At 44.7% G+C, this 20,200-nt stretch overlaps 1 protein-coding gene across 2 annotated transcripts in view; it reads right to left on the bottom strand.

Moving 5' to 3' along the window:
• The window catches only part of B4GALNT2 (beta-1,4-N-acetyl-galactosaminyltransferase 2 (SID blood group)), a 42,505-nt gene that overhangs the window by 15,321 nt on the left and 6,984 nt on the right, over positions 1-20,200 (bottom strand). Inside the window, exons 1-3 of one of the 2 annotated variants that reach the window (XM_087854480.1) lie at positions 6,288-13,388; positions 5,729-5,929; positions 5,063-5,191 (exon numbers count right to left, since the gene is read on the bottom strand). In XM_087854480.1, coding sequence (XP_087710606.1) covers positions 5,063-5,191; positions 5,729-5,853 — 254 coding nt within the window. In that variant the 5' untranslated portion in view covers positions 5,854-5,929; positions 6,288-13,388. Of the gene's footprint in view, positions 1-5,062; positions 5,192-5,728; positions 5,930-6,287; positions 13,389-20,200 lie in introns of those variants that run through there. The other variant, XM_045813737.2, reaches the window with a different exon arrangement.

Below are 20,200 nucleotides of genomic sequence, written 5' to 3'. Positions count from 1 at the left end.
TATACGCATCTAAACGAAATAAGGAAAGAATGTAAATATAATGTAAGATGATTATTATAATTTATGTAAATGCAATCATGAAAATTTCCCCCAAATCTGAATATCATTCAATAGGAGAATAACTTAATAAAATTCAGTGTATTCATATTCATAGCTGTATAGCAATTAAAAGGAAAGAACTAGGACTATAGATAGCTCTTAAAAGTTACTTAATGAGGGATTCCTGGGGGGCTCAGTTGGTTAAGCATCCAACTCTTGGTTTTGGCTCAGGTCACAATCTCAGGGTCGTGAGTTCGTGCTTAAGATTCTCTCCCTCCTGGGGCGCCTGGGTGGCACAGTGGTTAAGCGTCTGCCTTCGGCTCAGGGCGTGATCCCGGCATTATGGGATCGAGCCCCACATCAGGCTCCTCCGCTATGAGCCTGCTTCTTCCTCTCCCACGCCCCCTGCTTGTGTTCCCTCTCTCACTGGCTGTCTCTATCTCTGTCAAATAAAATAAAATCTTAAAAAAAAAAAAAGATTCTCTCCCTCCTGCCCCCTCTGCCCCCGCTCCTTCTGCCTCCTTCCCGTGCTCAAGCACTCTCTCTCTAAAACAAAAACAAAAACACTTGAAAAAAACCATATTGAATGAAAAAAGCAAATTCTAGCGCGATTTGTTCTTATGGTGTCAATTACATTAAAAACGTACACACAGATGGGTGAAACAGGTGAAAGGGATGAAGCCCTGAGTCACGTTGAGAATTGTGGAATCGCTGTCTTGTACGCCTGGAACTAACACAACACTGTATGTTAACTACGCTGGAATTAAGACAAAATTTAAAAATACACACAAAAACCCAAGAGTCTATGTTTATGTGGATACAGATACACATAAATACGCATGTGATTACGGGTGTTCATCCGTGTAGAGCAGTATAAAAAATAGTGTGGAATAATAGATACCAAACGCCTAAGGGCAGATTGGGTTGGCAAAGGAGCACATCATACAAGGAAGGGAAGCAGGGAGAGTTGAGCGGGTTGGTTCAAGTGGACTTTTTTAAAAAGAGCGTTATCCTTGTACTTTTTTTTTTTTTAAGAGTTTATTTCTTTGACACAGAGAGAAACAGTGAGAGGGAACATAGGCAGGGGGAACCGGAGAGGGAGAAGCAGGTTCCCCCCTGAGCAGGGAGCCCGACACCAGGGCTCGATCCCTGGGATCACAACCTGAGCTGAAGGCAGATGTTTAACGACTGGGTCACCCAGGCGCCCCATGTACTACTTTCTAAGTGAAGCATACTATGGAGGTAATCAGATTCAAATGAACCAGAGATCATACCCAACATCAAGCTCCAGTCATGATTTCAAGGATACAGACAATTAAGTGGCAGAGACAGAGCACGCAGAGGTCCCGGCATCCGGGGCGGCGCCCCGCCCTGCTTCCTGCATCAGACGTGCGCTCTCCTGCAGAGGATAATAGGGCGTGATCTCCAAATGGAGTTTTGCAGGATTCCCTCGCACAGAGGAGAGCACCTAAGTTATGAATCATCTCCATTGTATACCCGCAGAGAGTTGTCCGGCGTAGGTGACATTCGCCAGGGGCCGAAGATTCTGCGTTATTTATGCTACGTGATCCCTTTGGCCCTGTGCTAATGTGGGCACAAAGGGACCAAGAAAATCCCATTCCTGGAGGGGGAGAGCCCAGACTGAGACACCAATAACTAGAATACTAGGTCGTCTGTGCGGTAACAGGAATGAGGCCAGCTCTGAATGCTACCTTCTGGAACATTCCTTTTGTAATCCTCAGAATTGGGAACCGCTCTCCCTCCTAAGACCTACACTCCCCCTGACTAGTATGGTAACCCTGAACTCCTGAGTTCCACACAGTTTGCTGAACACACCCTGTGTGCCACACAGCGCCCACGGTCACTCCACACTGAGCTGGGGCTCTCTGTGTAACTACAGCGGCGGCAGAGCCGGTGAGATGGAGGGTGGAGGGGACGCGGGGAATGCGCTGACTGCATCCTCTCTGTGCGGCTGTGAGCTCCTGGGAGCAGGATCTCCATCAGCTCTGTCTTTGTACCTGACTCAGCGCCTTGCCCAGACCAGGCATTCAGGGTGTTTCTTGGGCAAGAGAAAGATTTGAGGCCCAGATGGGAGCTGAGCATCTTCTCCCCTGGCTACAGCCACGACGACCTGAGACCCGGTTCACATCACTGATGATTCCTGGGCTCTGTTTGTCCTGGCACCTGCCTGGCCAGGTATAATCCCAGGAGAGCTGGGCATTTCCCCAGGTGAGGGAGGGGCAGGTGAGGACCCGGCCAGCTCACAGCCTTCCCTGTTCTGAGTCAGCTCTTTCTTCTAATGAATTCCTCTGCTCAGCCCCCTCCGGACCAGCACCCCCTCCTAAGAGTCCCCTGCTTCGACGTTCTCCTGCCCCTCTCCGTTCCCCCCATCCCACTCTCTCCAGTGTCTTCAGAGCTCCCTGCCTCTTCTCCCTTCCCCCATCACACACCTGCAATGGGCACACCTGCACTGGTATTTGCTGGAAACAGCCCTGACCCCCTTCTCCCAGCAGCCCCCCACTGCCCACAACAGGGACGGAAGCCATCATCCCGCAGGAACAGGCCCAGCTTTCCCCTCGCACCAGCCACGTATTCCACAGGGGCTTGCTGAGCCCTACTCTGTGTCGGGTGACTCAAGTCCCCGGCTAGCACAACCCCCCGGACAGTGACCAAGACAGACCGGGAGACACAGCGGGAACCACAGCGGCAAGAGGCAGGCGGAGGGAGGTACTGCTCGCCGTGAGAGCTTATCACCTCCACTTCTGGTTGTTTCTATGGCTTTCTTATGTCTACTCTCCTCTACGTTCAGTGAGGTTATGAACGGGATACAGTTTTAGGCCCTTCCATGGGTCAATTCACTACATGTCACAACAACTCTAGGTACGATTACTATCCCCATTTTACAGAAGAGCGTAAGCAGCTGGCCCGAGGTCATCTGGCTGGGGCATGAAGGATGCAGGACCCGAAGGCAGTCAGTCAGCCTCCCCTGACAGCACTGAGCCCTGCTGCTTCTCACACGGCTAGGAGGGGCCGGGGTCCAAACCCGTGCCAGAATCGTCGGTCTATCCCACTGGTTCTTTGACTTCCAAAGCTGCCTCTTGTGGCACCCCCACTGTCCTCTGTGGAGTCTTCCATTTGTATGTAGTTGGGGGGAGGGAGGTAGCTGATTCCCAAAATCTACCCCGGAGGGGCCCGACTCACCCTTTCCCTTCTTTGATTCATGACTCAGGCTCAGCCAACAGAGCACGTGGGGACGGTTCATCCCAGAGGCACAGACGGCACTGTCCCAGCAGCAGAAGGAACACTGACCTTCCACCTGACTGCTCAACAGATCCCCCTGCCTCCCCTACACCTTCCCTACCATGTATTCTCCACTGAAAAGTCAGGGCAATAGTTTACAAAAGAATCTCAGATAAGAACTCGCCACTTTGAAAAAAAATTCAACTCCTGGGGCGCCTGGCTGGCTCAGTCGGTTGGGCATCCCACTCTTGACTTCGGCTCAGGTCATGATCTCAGGGTTGTGAGATCGACCCCGGGCTGGGCACTGCACTCAGTGTGGAGTCTGCTTGACATTCTCTCCCTCCATCTCCCTCTGCCCCTCCCCCCACTCATGCTCTAAATAAACAAACAAACAAATAAATAAAATCTTTAAAATAATTGTTCAATTATTTGCGTTACTCAGAAAGCAAAGATGCACGCTCCATCTCCCGGCTTACATGGCCTTCGTGACTGGCCTCGCTCCAGGCTCACATCCCCCCAGCCCTCCCCTGAGTTACTAGGGCTCCAACAGCCATCATGAAAGCCCCCCATGCCCAAGGCTCTGGGCCCTGTATTAACTCTTCCTTCTGAGATGTTCCTTTAGAGGAGATGGTGGCGACTCCCACTTGATATACAAATCAGAGTTCAAGGTCACCTTCCTCCATCATCCCATTAAAGTTCACGCCATCAAGTAACATTCTACCACACTATTTTATGTCTCCATAGAGCACTTATAACGATCTAATAAGTGAGTTATGTGCCTCTTAATGAATTATGTATCTCCTGGAAGAACCGTAAGAGCAGCGATATTAATAGTAAACCACAACAGTGGCCGTAGGTGAGATGTTTGTAGTGCTTGTGTATGTCAGGCCCATTCATGAGTTACTAGCTCTTGGTCTGTTAATACGATGCACATCACGAAGACTTCACGAGCCTATGAAAGAAGTATCTTTATTACAATTTTTCATATGAAGATACTTGAGGACTGGGAGGTCAAGTTACTTGCCATCCAGACTGTTCCAGAGTTCAAGTGCCTAATCATGGTGCTCTTATTTTTATTTTTTGTTATAGCATGCCTTCTGCTATAACTCATAAATGATTGCTAGGAGGAAGGAAGGAAGGGAAGAAGGAAGGGAGGGAGGGAAGGAGGGAGGGAGAGAGGGGGAGAGGTGGGGGAGGGGAGGGGAGGGGAGGGAAGAAGGTGGGCCTGCCCAGCCCTTCTGGGCTCCCTTGGTTCCTGATTTCTTAGCCTGGTCATTCTATCACCTATGGTTTTGGGGGAGGATCCTACAGCCTTCCCACAAGTACCCTTTCTATATAAGCCCATCAGAATCCATCACTGCTCTTTTCAACCAACAATCCTGGCCCATGTGCCCCAAGTGTGTAATTCTGGGCTCTGCACACAGCAGGGGGCAGTATGTTCTCAACTATAAATGAATGAGAGCTGCCCCTTGCTGCAAAGTCACCTGCTGTAAAGGCCTGCATGCCTGGAGGTCGTGCCAACACCACACGGATGTCCCAGACTGCTTTCATTCCTTTGCTCTGATCTTACTATGAAATGTTCTCGATGTGCAAAGTTTAAGAAATCTTCATTTATGGGCCATTTTCCTCTGTTCTCTCTTCTTGCTTTATTCCTAACAGTTCCCCAGGGACTCCGGCAAGAGAGGAGTTCCTCCCTGTTTTCTTGGGACCCGCACCCTCAGGACACAGTAGAGAGAGCTTCTGTTCTACCCCAGGATCCGAGAGCCCTCGCGGTCTCTATTACCTCCTCTGAAAGTGCTCAAATTCAACCCGTCTCCTCGCTTTCACTGCCGGGAGCTCTCTCTGGCCATAGGCATCCTGAAAGTTGTAGCTTTCCTGATGTTCACATTTGCACTGGTTTTTCGGGAACAGCCTAAAACCAGAAAAGGACTGTGAACATGGAGCTGGTGGGTGGGCTGGTGGGTGAGAGAGAACCTGTGGTCTCATCAGTGTGGGGTTCACCCTGAGAATCTCCTTTCCATGTACCCACCTGTCCACTTGGGAGGAGATTCTGGAATCCCAGCAGCGGCCCCTCCCAGAGATACAGGGGATGGGAGGGGTTGGGGAAGGGCAAGAAGGCCCCCTCTCTGCAATTATTCCCTGCACCAAATGTCTTTAAACTTGAGTCATGTGAATGCCAGTGACATCTGGGCCCCACCAGAAGAGGAGGCCAGCGGGACAAAAAAGCAGCAACTTTCTTGCGGTTTGAGCCACACAGGCCCTCCGTAGTTTTAGGGGACTTCGCTGGGTGCACCGTGCAGAACAAACCCTTTCCAGGTCCCACAGTTTGGATCACTTGAACAAAAAGCACAGACTCGGGAAGGCAGGGAACTGGCTATAAAATGGGCGCAGGAAACCACTGGAGGAGCAAGGGAGACGTCGGACCAACGAGGAATAATGTGAATCTCACCAGATTCCATCGAAGGTAAAAAGGTCCTTGAGACGTTCCTCGGGTAGAAGCTTCAGCATCTGGTCAGCTGGAGCAGAACGAGGGAGCTCTGGAAAGGGGCTACTGAACTCCACACCTCCCAACATAAATACAACAACGCCAATAACAGGGACAAGTCCTAAGAGGAAAATTGATCTCTTGGAGGGCCACAGAAAGTCAGACCTGTTGGAACACAAAAGAACAAATCCCGTTAACATCCTTTTTCTTTCTTTTTTTTTTTTTAAAGATTTTATTTATTTATTCAACAGAGATAGAGACAGCCAGCGAGAGAGGGAACACAAGCAAGGGGAGTGGGAGAGGAAGAAGCAGGCTCATAGCAGAAAAGCCTGATGTGGGGCTCGATCCCAGATCGCCGGGATCACGCCCTGAGCCGAAGGCAGACGCTTAACCGCTATGCCACCCAGGCGCCCCAACATCCTTTTTCTTGATCGCATAATAAATGACTTGATTGTGTCGTAATACGTGGGGATAATAACTTGAGGAAAAATGTAAGTGAAGCCTTATATCGTAGACTGCTTACCAGAAATGATTTCCGGCGCGCCTGGGTGGCACAGCGGTTAAGCGTCTGCCTTCGGCTCAGGGCGTGATCCGGGCGTTATGGGATCGAGCCCCACGTCAGGCTCCTCCGCTATGAGCCTGCTTCTTCCTCCCCCAATCCCCCTGCTTGTGTTCCCTCTCTCACTGGCTGTCTCTATCTCTGTCAAATAAATAAATAAAATCTTTAAAAAAAATGATTTCTGATTTTAAAAGAGTAAAGAATCAAGCTGCAACAAAGAGACTCAAAAAAATCAGAAAGCAAAGAATGGGCAAAAACATCCCAAGGGGGACAAAAAAGAAAATAAGGTTTGCAACATTTATGTCCCCAAAGTTGAATTCAAGGCCAAAAAAAAAAAAAAAAAAGGCATCACATAGGACAAAAAAGATCACTTACAATGACCAAATACATGACCCACAAAACAGATGTAATGGTCATGAACTTTATCTACTAAATAATAGCATTAAAGGACAGAAAGCAGGGCACCTGGGTGGCTGAGTTGGTTAAGCATCTGACTCTTGATTTCAGCTCAGGTCTTGATCTCAGTGAGTTCAAGCCCCGTGTTGGGCTCCACGCTGGGTGTGGAGCCTACTTAAAAAAAAAAAAATTAAGTACAGAAAGCAAAAAAAAGGGGGGGCAGAAGGATTACAAATACAAAGATAGTCATAGATTCCAACATTCTCACATATAACACCTAACACTCACAACTCCGTGCTTCACAAATCAAGTCTCAAAAACATATAAAGCAATAAAGCAACTAAATGATATAATTTATATCCTGTTAAAGAGCTCTTAGAACCCTTAACAAAACTGGCCACGCAAAGAAAACTGTAATCAAGCAGAAATAGTTCAGACCAGGTACTCTGACATGCAATCAAATGTAACCTAATGGAAAACTCCCTTTCCCCAACAGCATGGAAATTTTAGAGAAGCTTTCCACAGCAACCCTCGAATCAAGGACATCAGAACAAGAATGTAAAGATAATAAAAACACTACATTCCAGAACCATGTAACACACTCAAACTGTCCTGAGAGGAAAAACTGAAGTTTTAAATACCAATTTCTAACTACAAGACATAAAATTATAATAAATTAAGCAATCAAGTAAGAAGCTTGAAAAAAGGACAAAGAAACAAATCTAAGAAAAGCAGAAAGAGGAACTTAAGAACAATGTAAGGAGAAAGTGGTGAATTAGAGAAACCTAGAATAGAATAATTGCTAAATCTAAGCCCTGAGTAGACAGCTTTTGTGATATCTGCCTAGTTTATAACCTCTTTTCTGTAAGACTTTTCTCCTGACCCACACCGGTAACACCTAAGATCCTAGCTTGTATCACATGATACTCCCTTGGCCATCGTGCATTGGACCAAGGGCGAACACCTTGTCTGAGCTGGGCTAGTCAACCACGATTTCTTCCCCAGGAATTAGAAATGAGATCAGGTTATCCTGGTCCCCTGAATCAAGAAGAGAAGAAGGGAATAGAAAGTGAGAGACACAAAGTGAAACCTGGATCTTGAACACCCCAATGAAAGGGACGACTTTCTAGAAAAACACAAATGACCTCAACACACCTGTGCAAGTCTTTGAGGAAATTGTCAAGGGCCTATCTACTCGCCCTTTCAACAAAGTCTCAGATCTGTGTTTCACAAGTAAACAATTCCAGCCTGGTTTATATTTTAAAAAAAAGCTTTGCAGTAGTACAAACAAGTACTTATGAATAGTGATGTAAATATGCTAACTGCGTATTAGTAACTAGGACACAATGGTATGTTACACGAACCATTCATCATTAACAAACGGAGTTCTTTCTAGGCATGCAAGGATGATTCGATATTACGCAATTTATCAATAAATTTCTCCAGGTGAAAATTCAGAATATGATTATATTGACAGATGATCTTAAAAGCATTTCATGAAATCCAACATCTATCCTTCATTTGTTAAAGATCCCTCATTTAAGAAAGGACCCAGAAGAAATGACCCCACACTGATAATCACAGGTACATGTAACACTAACACCTGCATCTTGGCCTCTGACTAGCCTTCCCCTCTAAAGGGAACCAGAGTGCCTTGGAGAACTGGCCAATTCTCAGTTTGGGGGAAGGGAAGTGTAAAGTGAGTTTAGGACATCCCGTAATGCCGGAGAGGACAGGAGCTATTTAAGAGGACCACAGTCATGTCCAAAGAAATAGGAGCCAGTTTAAAGCCTTCTACCAGCCATATTTGGGACAACTGAAGCATCTGTAAGAACAATGGCTGCAAAGAACTATAACACATTGAACAAAATAAAATCTGGGGCGCCTGGGAGGCTTAGTCGGTTAAGCGTCAGACTCTTGGTTTCCGTTCAGATGGTGATCTCAGGGTCGTCAGATTGAGCCCCGTGTCAGGCTGCACGCTCAGTGCGGGGTCTGCTTGGGATTCTCTCTCCCTCTCCTTCTGCCCCTCTCGCTTATTCTCTGTCTCTCTCTTTCTCTAAAATATATAAATAAATCTTTAAAAAAATAAAAAAATAAAATCCATGAGTCTAATGATGCCTCAAGAGAAAAAATGCAAGAGGTGCACTTTTAAAAAAGATTTTAATGTATTTATTTGAGAGAGAGAGAGTGGGGGAGGCGCAGAGGGTGAGAATCTCCAGCAGACTCCCCACTGAGCCCAGAGCCCTTCGCAGGGCTCCGTCTCACGACCCTAGATCATGACCTGAGCTGAAACCAAAGTCTGACGCTTGACCGACTGAGCCACCCAGGCATCCCAAGAGGTGCCTTTTTAATTAACTTTTTAATTATAGAAAAATTCCAAGCAGATACAAAAATAAAGAGACTAGTCAAATGACTCTCCAGGTACCCATCACCCACCTTCTGCTCACGGACAAAAGGGATTTATCTCTTTCTCCCTATTCCCCTTACTTCCCAAATCATTTCGACACAAATCTTGACATCATACGATTGCATCAGTGAATATTCTTGTAAATAGTTCCGAAGGGTAATGGGGTAGCCTCGTACTCTACGTCACTGAGCTGAAACACATTTCCAGGAACTCCTTTCCCTGTGTGGTGCCAGGTGAGGGACAGCCACGAGAGAAATGTGCACTCAATTTGGGGGCAGCAGGGAAACTGTATTGTGCTCGGAAGGTCGTCCTGCCCTGTCCCTCGTTAGAGACAGTGGGGGACAGCAGAGGCGCTGGCAAGTTCCATCCACTTGGTCTGCTCTCCTCACCTCCCACTCCACATCCAGCCCTCCTTCCCAGTGACGGGCCCTACTGACCAACAACCCCCAGCTCACTACCAGAACTTCCTTTGTGAGCTCACAGTAGTAACAGCCACGAAGAACGAGCGATCTTCCATAACTATCTCCATTAACTCTTTCTTTCTTTCTTTTTTTAAGATTTTATTTATTTATTTGACAGAGAGAGAGACAGCCAGCGAGAGAGGGAACACAAGCAGGGGAAGGGGGAGAGGAAGAAGCAGGCTCCCAGCAGAGGAGCCTGATGCGGGGCTCGATCCCAGAATCCCAGGATCACACCCTTAGCTAAAGGCAGACGCTTAACAACTGAGCCACCCAGGCGTCCCTCCATCAACACTTTCTGTGGTTGTCCTCCAGAAGATGGATGCTTCTGGATTCTCGTTAAGTTTCAACTCATTCACTTGGGCTGGTTCATGACTTTTCTCCGGTCTGTTTTTGAGCTTTTACTTCCCCAGCTTATGCCACAAGTGTATCAACTTCTATAATGAATTTCTTATTCTATAATACTCATAGTAGTTCTGTTTCCTTGACTGAGGCTTGACTAATGCAAAGTTTCCTACACACATCACCCCTGCCACACATCCACACAATACTGTTATCACAGCCAAACAATTAACAATCATTCTTTAATACTATCCAATGTCCACAAGGTTTAAATCTCCCCATTGTCTTTTTTTTTTTTAAGGATCAAATAAGAGTCTAAAGAAGGTCCATACATTGATTGATATGCCTCCTAAGTTCCTTTTAATACATAGGTTCCCCTGCCTCTTTAATTTTTCTTGCAACTTACTTATTGAAGAAATTGTGTTGTTTATCCTACACAGTTTGGGTTTTCCACATCTGAATTTCACTGGTTTCAGCTCCCCGGAGTCCTGTTCCTCTGTCCCCAGTATTTTCTATAAATTTGTAGTTAGATCAAGAGGCTCGATCAGATTCAGGCTTGACTTTCTGAGAAAACTACTTCCTAGGTGATGGTCTGTGCCCCTCCATTAAAGAGACAGGGTGCAGAATAGCTCATCATCTATTTTTGGGATCTTAGCAGCCATTCATGATGATTGCCAGCGGTTCTCAATCTTTTTGGTCTCAGGGCCACTTTACAATTTTATTTTATTTTATTTTTAAAGTTTTTATTTTATTTTATTGAGAGAGAGCACGTTGGGGGGAAAGGGAGAGGAAGAGGGAGAGAAAAAATCCCAAGCAGACGCCACGCTAAGTGTGGAGTCCGACTGGGGCTCCATCTCCCCACCCTGAGGTCACGACCTGAGCCAAAATCAAGAGTCAGACACTCAACCGACTGAGCCACCCAGGTGCCCCCACTTTACAATTTTGAAAATTACTGAGGACCCAGAGAGTCTTGTTTTTGTGGATTTCATCTATCAGTGTTTACCACTTTGGAAATTAAATTGGAGGAACTTTTAAAGTATTTATTCATTTAACAGTAGAATAATAAATCCCATACGTGTTCACAAGAGTAACATATTTTTGCGAAAAATAACTACATTTTTCAAAACAAAAAGTAACGATAAGAATAGCTTCATTTTAACATGTTTGCATATCTCTTTAATGTCTAGCTTAACAGAAGACAAATGAACTCTCATATTTGTTTCTGCGTTCCATGTTCTACATTGTCGGTTAAAATATATGAAGGAAATACGGGCTCGCAGAGATATGTTGTTGGAAAAGGGAGAAATATTTTACTTTTTCAGATAATTGTGGCTATTTAGCTAGACACCACACCAAACATCAAGACCAAAAACTCCAGACGTTTCTTAAAAGGTTAGTAGTCATGATGCGGAACCCAAAACCATATCAATGATTTTTTTGTGCTCTGTTACATTCAAATCCACTGGCCTATCCTGCACTTTGCATGGATCTTTTGTCCATGTATGATTTTATAGCATCATGCATTGGTCATATGGAAAATATTGGTGCCCTGAGTTATGCTGGTCTTCCCAACGTTACTGCATCTCAGAATGCAACGTCAAAAGTCCGCAGTCATTCATAGCAACGCCAACCTCCTCAGGGAATCTCTACAGACTGAGAAGCGGTCAAGCTCGTTGCAGGGGACAGAAGACGTACAAAGCTCTAATTTTTTTGAAAGCTTGAGACTTGGCAACACATACTACCCGTTGTTTTCCTGAGGGAGGTCACAGGACCACTTGGTCCATTTGTTGAGAAGACATCTACCGCACACCATGGTCGATTAGCCATACTTTTAAGTTAAAAAGCTCTCCATTGAAAACAAAGAAAAAAACAGCTAGTTCATCTCACAGCTCAAATGGCACAAATGTTTTCTCTTGAGACAATGACCACTGTACTTCGGTAGACAGCAGGCGGCTTTTATGGGTACACTTCATCAAAAAGATATATTTAGGGGTGCCTGGCTGGCCCAGTCAGTAGAGCATATGACTCCTGATCTTTGGGTCATGAGTTTAAGCCCCACGTTGAGTGTAGACATTACTTAAAAATAAAAGCTTTGGGGGCGCTTGGGGGGCTCAGCAGGTGAAGCGTCTGCCTTCAGCTCAGGTCATGGTCCCAGGGTCCTAGGATCAAGCCCCACATCGGGCTCCCTGCTCAGCGGGGAGCCTGCTTCTCCTTCTGCCTGCAGCTCCCCCTGCTTGCGCGCTGTATCTCTCAGTCAAATAAATGAATAAAATCTTAACAAAATAAAAAATTAAAATTAAATCTTTTTAAAAAGACATATTTAAAAATCAGTAGTTTTTGTCATTTCATTAAAGATACCTGAAGTACACTGCCTGCTTTTGGTTCCTAGGAGTGTGGGCGGCAAAGTACACAACCACCAGAGTTTGGTCTGGTGCCACTGCCTTAATTCAGGCTAAGGGGCCAGCAGCTTTGCCCCTAACTGCCTCTGGGTCAACAGTGTAAATGTCAACACGGTGAAAAAGGCAAAGCCTTTTGCCTAATATAATTATGAAAACAGTTTTTTTTAAAGATTTTATTTATTTATTTGACACAAAGAGAGACAGCCAGAGAGAGAGAGAACACAAGCAGGGGGAGTGGGAGAGGAAGAAGCAGGCTCCCAGCAGAGGAGCCTGATGTGGGGCTCCATCCCAGGACTCCGGGACCTCGCCCTGAGCCGAAGGCAGATGCTTAACGACTGCGCCACCCAGGCGCCCCTATGAAAATAGTTCTGACCTTGCAGACTCCGTGGGAGGGTCACTAGGACCCTCAGGGGTCTACGGTCCACAATGTGAGAACCTCCTGCTCCAGCCCTTCCCGAGGGATGTCAGCGTCTCTCTTCTCTATTCTTAGAAACTGTTGACATATAGAGATAGTCATTCTCCTTTTGTCTGTGATGTAGGTAGCACATATTATTTTTCCCAATTTGTCACTTGTCTTTTTTTTTTTTTTTTTTTAGGGGCGTCTGAGTAATTTGGTCAGTTGGGCGTTTGCCTTCGGCTGGGGTCATGATCCCAGGGTCCTGGGATGGAGCTCCCCCAACCCCCCAGTCAGGCTGCCTGCACAGCGGGGTGTGTGCTTCTCCTTCTCCCTCTGCCACTCCTCCTGCTTGTGCCTGCTCTCTCTTTCTCTCAAATAAATAAAATCTTTAAAAAAAAAAGAAAAAATAAAACTTCCATTTGGAAGGAAGCACAATCGTAGTCTTCAGACAAAAGCCACAGAGTTCATTGAAGGTTTGCATATAGTATGCAATTTAACAGGCAGAGCCTGCAGAAGAACGACGGGGCTATTCATATTTTTAATAAAAGGTTGCCATTGTCTTGTGCAGAACACGTAGAATATATCCTCTAATTTAGTAACTATTTTTTAAAAGGCGGTGATGCTTTGTTACTGAAACTAAAACGAATTTTAATCATAAAATTTCTTTTTTTTTTTTAAGATTTTTTTTTTTTTATTTGACAGAGATAGAGACAGCCAGCGAGAGAGGGAACACAAGCAGGGGGAGTGGGAGAGGAAGAAGCAGGCTCATAGCGGAGGAGCCTGACGTGGGGCTCGATCCCAGAACGCCGGGATCACGCCCTGAGCCGAAGGCAGACGCTTAACCGCTGTGCCACCCAGGCGCCCCCGAAATGCATTTTTTTAAATCAAATTACTGACTAGACATTGTATAAAGCCTTTTAAAAACTAAGACTTTTTTGGATTGGATACAAGACTACATGTCTCTTTAGTGTGTAGTCACGGAAAAAATATCTGATATGACATACACCGAGTCGTTAATTATACTCAATGCTAAGAATCGGATTACAGCGAGGAATTTTTCTATCAACGTGTTCTTATATCAATATATTCTTATACTCTCTCTTACTTTTTGCACTGATCAAGAATTAATTTTGTCATTGAACAAATAAAGAATTAAGAAAACTACCAGGATATTAGGGAAATATGAATAAATGGAGATAAATTCCTTATTCTTAACTAGAATAACTCTGTATTTCAGAGATGTAACTGGACTCTACCTTAATCTATAAATTCAACCTAATAACCACACCAATTAATCCACAATAGGATTTTGTTGTTGTTGTTGAAATGACTATAGGGACACCTGGGTGGCTCAGTCATTAAGCGTCTGCCTTCATCTCAGGTCATGATCCCAGGGTCCTGGGATCGAACCCCACATCGGGCTCCCTGCTCCTTGGGGAGCCTGCTTCTCCTTCTCCCACTCCCCCTGCTTGTGCTCCCTTTCTCGTTGTCCCTCTCTCTGTCAAGTAAATAAAATCTTTAAAAGAATAAAAATAATAAAATGACTGTAATGGAAACTAGCATGAGAATAGCAAAGAAAATATTATAAATAAGATGGACAGCTGTTGTATACACTATTACTAAAGAATAAAATTATTAGAAAGCTACAGTTATTAAAAGCCTGACACAGATCCCAGAATAAGCAAATTGGGTAAATAGAATAAACCAAAGCCCAAAAATATGTGAGTATATATAAACATTTTATATGGAATTTTCACTACTTTGTTACATATTTCTGTAACATCTGCGTTTTCTAAAATGGCATTCAGAAAAGGATGGATACAGGGGCGCCTGGGTGGCGCAGTCGTTAAGCGTCTGCCTTCTGCTCAGTTCATGATCCCAGGCTCCTGGGATCGAGCCCCGCATCGGGCTCCTTGCTCAACGGGAAGCCTGCTTCTCCCCCTCCCACTCCCCCTGCTTGTGTTCCCTCTCTCGCTGGCTCTCTCTCTGTCAAATAAAAAAAAAAAAAAGAAGAAGAAGCGGAAAATAGGCTTTTACCTCCTCTTACTCACATTGGACCACGCGATGAGACCTGTCTCAGCTTTCGGGTTCTGATTTATGAACCCTGGTTCCAGCTAGAAGAGCGTTTGGGAGGCAGTCATGAACAGCAATGGTTTGGTAGGAGATTACCAATAAAATATTAAGCAGCTGAATTTTTATCAGGTAAGTATATGTTCTACAATGTTCGAACTGCACTGTGTGTGTCCTTTTGTGGGGACTGGGTAAAATTTTAATCCTATGAGTCTGCTATTCTGGTTGGACCATATTTGAGAAACAAGAAAAGGCCACAATGCCATTGAATAAGTCAGTGAGAAATAAGGACATGAGCCAGTCATCCGTAACAGCTGGTGGCAGCCTGTCCCTTCAAGTCGGGTGAAGCCGCTTAACCCCACCAGCAGTTCCCATATTCCAGGTACAGAACTCGGGGACCAGGCAGAAACGGCGGGAGCAGCCTGAGTCCTGGGTCAGAAGATGGTGAGACTCGTTTCCCTGAGGGGCTCCTGTCCCCTAGCACAGGTGGTCCCGATGTCCACGTGTCTCAGCAGACAGAAGAGGCCAGTTAGGCAGGATTTTCCTCTTGCCTACGGAAGCAATCTGCTAATTTCTGTTTGTTTTATCACACCAATCCCTTTGTGAACCATGACACTTCACAGCCTAGAAACACCTACAAGGGGAAAGACCAGAATGTTGAAGTATGCATCCAACTTCTAAAATATCCACGCAATGGTGGGACGCCTGGGTACCTCAGTCGGTTAGGTGTCTGCCTTCGGCTCAGGTTCTGATCCCAGGATTCTGGGATCGAGTCCGCATCGGGCTCCCTGCTCAGCGGGGAGCCTGCTTCTCCTTCTCCCGGCCACTCCCCTGCTTGTGCTCTCTCTCTCTCTTTCTGACAAATAAATAAAATCTTTTAAAAAAATATTTGAAATATCTGCACAGTGAAAAACACCACTGAAATAAAAATAGCACTACTGGGCTATTGAAAAGACTCCTAACCAATATGAAAGCAAAGGTTTCATCTTAACTCACTTATGCAAAAACCATTAAGACACCAGTTAGTCAGTGGGCACGGACTATGAAAAAACTGACCCAGGAATAGATATATTTATTGGGAAACACACAGGAAAATATTTGTTTTCACTTGAAAGTTAGAAATATTGAAATTAAAAATAACTTTGAAATAGTTTTTTTTTTTTTTTTTAGTTTTTTTTTATGTGACAGAGAGACAGCCAGCGAGAGAGGGAACACAGCAGGGGGAGTGGGAGAGGAAGAAGCAGGCTCACAGCGGAGGAGCCTGATGTGGGACTGGATCCCGGAACGCCGGGATCACGCCCTGAGCCGAAGGCAGACGCTTTAACGACTGCGCTACCCAGGAGCCCCCCTGAAATAGTATTTTATACCTATTAAGTTAATAACCAAAAAGTTCTGGTGAGATTTTAGGCAAACGTGGCAGATACACACTGGTTTTGTGTACTAAAGTTGGGCGTCTGGGGTTGCAAGTACCAGAAACCCATTCAAATTATATACAGAATAACTATGAATTACCATATATAATTGACCCTAGAACAACATGGGTCTGAACTGTGTGGGTCCACTTATATGCAGATTTTTCTCAATAAAGATATTGGAAAATATTTTGGAGATGTGCCACAATTTGAAAAACTCACAGACAAACTGTGCAGGCTAGAAATACCAACAAAGAAGTTAGGTATTCCTTAAGAATACATTATAAAACACACATCCATATAAAATATGTGTTAAACTGTTTATGCCATTGGGAAGGCTTCCAGGCAACAGCAGACTACTACTAGTAGTTAAGTCTTGGGGGAGTCAAAAGTGATACGTGGGGGGCGCCTGGGTAGCGCAGTCGTTAAAGCGTCTGCCTTCGGCTCAGGGCGTGATCCCGGCGTGCTGGGATCGAGTCCCACATCGGGCTCCTCCGCTGTGAGCCTGCTTCTTCCTCTCCCACTCCCCCTGCTGTGTTCCCTCTCTCGCTGGCTGTCTCTCTGTCACATAAATAAATAAAAAAATAAAAAATAAAAAAAATAAAAAATAAAAAAAAAAGTGATACGTGGATTTTCAACTGTGCAGGAGTTGGGGGCGGGGGAGTCGGTGCCCATAACCCCCGTTTTGTTCCAGGATGCACTGTAATTCTGTAACAATAACTATTAAGTGTTTCATAATATTAAAAGTCCAAATAATATCACCTTTATTTTCTTGAGCTCCATTTAAGTGAGCTATACCCCACCTTTGCTGTAAGAGCCCCAAACCAGTCTTATGGAGGTTCCCCCTCCTCCACCATTGACTCATCTAAGAGCCTTAGGGGCAAGAGCGACTTCTGCCTCCAGGAAGAGTGGACTGAGCGATTCAGACAAACTCCCCCCTCCCCCCACTGCTGACAACTGGACAAGCTGAACCAACACCAAAACCAAAACACATCTGCTTGAAGGACTCAGATGGCAGTCAAGGTAGTGAATACAGGGGCAGGGTTGGACGGGTAATGGAGGCTAAGGAATGAGGTTCCTTTTCCCTCTGGATATGTTCACTGATTCCTCAGGGTGCAGCTGAGAGGCTGGGCATGCTTTTCTCAGCCTTTTAGGATTAGGGGAATAGCTATTAGAGTCCAAGATTCTCTACGGGTGGAGCTGGGGGTAGGGGTTCCAGGTGAACCCCTTTGCTTTGCGTTGGAACTTCAAGGGACTACTCCGGGCAAAGGGCTGAAGCTGAATCAGGCTTGGCCCCCAGGCTGCCCATCATCTCCTGGAAGCTGAACTGAGGCAACCACACAGTGCCCGTGCTCCCGGTGCCTAGCAGAAGCAAACATTAAGCGCCATTTCTGGAGGCAGCTTACCTCTCAGATTATTTCCACAAGCTATGTTGTAAAGACGATAGCGCGGATGCAGATAACATTTCTTAAATGAGGCAAGTAAGACCAAACCAAACCAAACCAAACCACAAGCCTTCCGAGATTGGAGTTCTCAGACACATGGTGACGTAAGTACACTTCCAGTGCTGAAGACCTGTGAGTTAATGATTTGAGAATTTCAACACAGAACCGAAGAATATAAAAAAGAGCCAGACGGAAATTTTAGAAATAAAAAATCAAATAACAGTATTGACAGCTCCGTGGTCAAAGTTAACAATTAGGCAAGACTAGAAGACAGAGCAGGAGACAACCACCAATATGAAAGGCGGAAGAACAAAGGATTTTAAATTACTGGAAAGGGGCACCTGGCCGGCTCAGTCGGTAGAGCACATGACTCTTGATCTCAGGGTTGTAGGTTCAAGCCCCACATTGGATGTAGAGATTACCAGAAAAGATAAAATCTTGAAGAAAAATAAATTACTGGAAAGAAATAAGGACATAGAGGATGCGGTGAGTATAGGAGGAGACAGAGGGTGGGGTAGGTAATATTTGAAGAAGAACATGGTTAAAAACTTTCAAAACTAATGAACGACCTCAACGCATGCTTTCCAGAAACTCTACAAGCCACAGGGAGGAAAATGTTAAAATAAATACACACCAAAGGACATCAAAGCAAAAATGCTGAAAATTAAAGGAGACAATCTTTTAAAAGTAGCCAGAGAAGAAAAGATTACCTTTAAGATATTCAAGGATGAAGGTGGGATAACATTTTCAGACAAGCAGCGTTGGAGGGAATTTGCCCCTAGCATAGTCGAACTAAAGGACCTAAAGTCACGTTAGAAGAAAAGAATGAAGAGAAATCAAAATGGCAAGTAAGTGGGTAAGTCTAGGTAACTACTGACTACATAAAGCAGTAACACCATTTTGTATATCCAAGAAGAAAGAAAGAAAGAAAGAAAGAAAGAAAGAAAGAAAGAAAGAAAGAAAGAAAGAAAGAAAGAGAAAGAAAAGTAAATAAGTCAGGAAGGGCAGTAAAGAGACTAAAAGTGTTGTAAAGTCCTTGCATTGCCCAGAAAGAGGATTAAAAATACCATGTAATTTTAGACTTTGATAGGTCAAGAATATGTTATGATCTATAGTGTAAATACCATGGAAATAATACAAATAGTGAATAGCTTTCAAGCTAATGGATAGGAAAATGGAATAATAAAAAAATAATACCAAAAAGTGCAAGAAAAGAAAGAAGAACGTAGGTCAGGTAGAACAAACAGAAAGCACTCAATGAAATGCTAGATTTAGGGGCGCCTGGGTGGCACAGCGGTTGGGCGTCTGCCTTCAGCTCAGGGCGTGATCCCGGCGTTATGGGATCGAGCCCCACATCGGGCTCCTCCGCTATGAGCCTGCTTCTTCCTCTCCCACTCCCCTGCTTGTGTTCCCTCTCTCGCTGGCTGTCTCTATCTCTGTCAAATAAATAAATAAAATCTTTAAAAAAAAAAAAGAAAAGAAATGCTAGATTTAAACCAACGTAAATGAGTTCAATGCTCCAGTTAAAATATAAAGATAGACTGGTTGGGAAAAAAAAGCCCGATGATATGTAGTGTTGCAAGGCACACATCTTAAACACATGGATATAGAGATGTTTGAGAATGAAAAGGGAAGATAAACATACTAAATAACCAACATAAAGTTGATATCTCTATATTAAAACCAAATGAAATAGATTTGAAAGACAAAAAGCCAAAATACAGATACCTGAAGGTTATGAAATATTCAGTTCACCAGGAGAAATTCCTTTGTCTAATTAACATTGCCTCAAAATATATAAAACAAAATACTGAAAGTATTACAAGGAGAAACAGACAAACCCCCAATCCCGGTGAGAAATTTTAACATATTCCTCTCCCCAGCCAACAGAGCAAACAAACAAGAAATTAGCAACCATTTAGGATTTTTGAACCAGACGATCAGCAAACTTGATATAAAAAACATGCAGAACACTGGATGCAATGACTGCGGAGTTCACATTCCTTTCAAACACACACAGAACCTTACAAAGGCTGGGTCAGAAACGAAGTGTCCAAAATTTCAAAGAATTTAAATAATATAGAATATATTTTCTGGTCCCCACGCAATTAAGCCAGCAGCAAACAACAAAAACGTATAACTAGAAAATCCCTGTTTTTCAAAATTCAGAAATAGACTTCTAAGTCACCACGGGTCAAAGAAGAACCCGCAAGGGAAGTTTGACAATCGCGTGACATAAACGAAAACAAAATACCACACATCAAAACATCAGGGAAGCAGCTAAAAAAGCAATGGTTGCAGAGAAATATACTATTGCAACATCTTCCACAAACCCCCTAACGACCTGCTGATCTTAACCCTCCGTTTGGCCAACCGTTTCCTTAAAAACGCATTGAGACTTCATAAAACTGGCATTTTCGCAGAGCGTTACCCCCTCTCTTAGATGCTTCTTGTAAGTCCAGCTCCACCACCTGCCCACCGGGGGCAGCCGGGGTGGATCCGAACCGTCCGCCAAGGCGCACGTGAATGTCAGAAGAGGCCACGCATGTGG

Source organism: Ursus americanus, chromosome 23 (assembly GCF_024610735.1).
Source record: "Ursus americanus isolate L20-20 chromosome 23, mUrsAme1.1.p, whole genome shotgun sequence".
NCBI classification, from domain to species: domain Eukaryota; kingdom Metazoa; phylum Chordata; class Mammalia; order Carnivora; family Ursidae; genus Ursus; species Ursus americanus.
The sequence above is the reverse complement of the archived record's forward strand: the minus strand, read 5'-3'. Positions and strand labels throughout refer to the sequence as shown.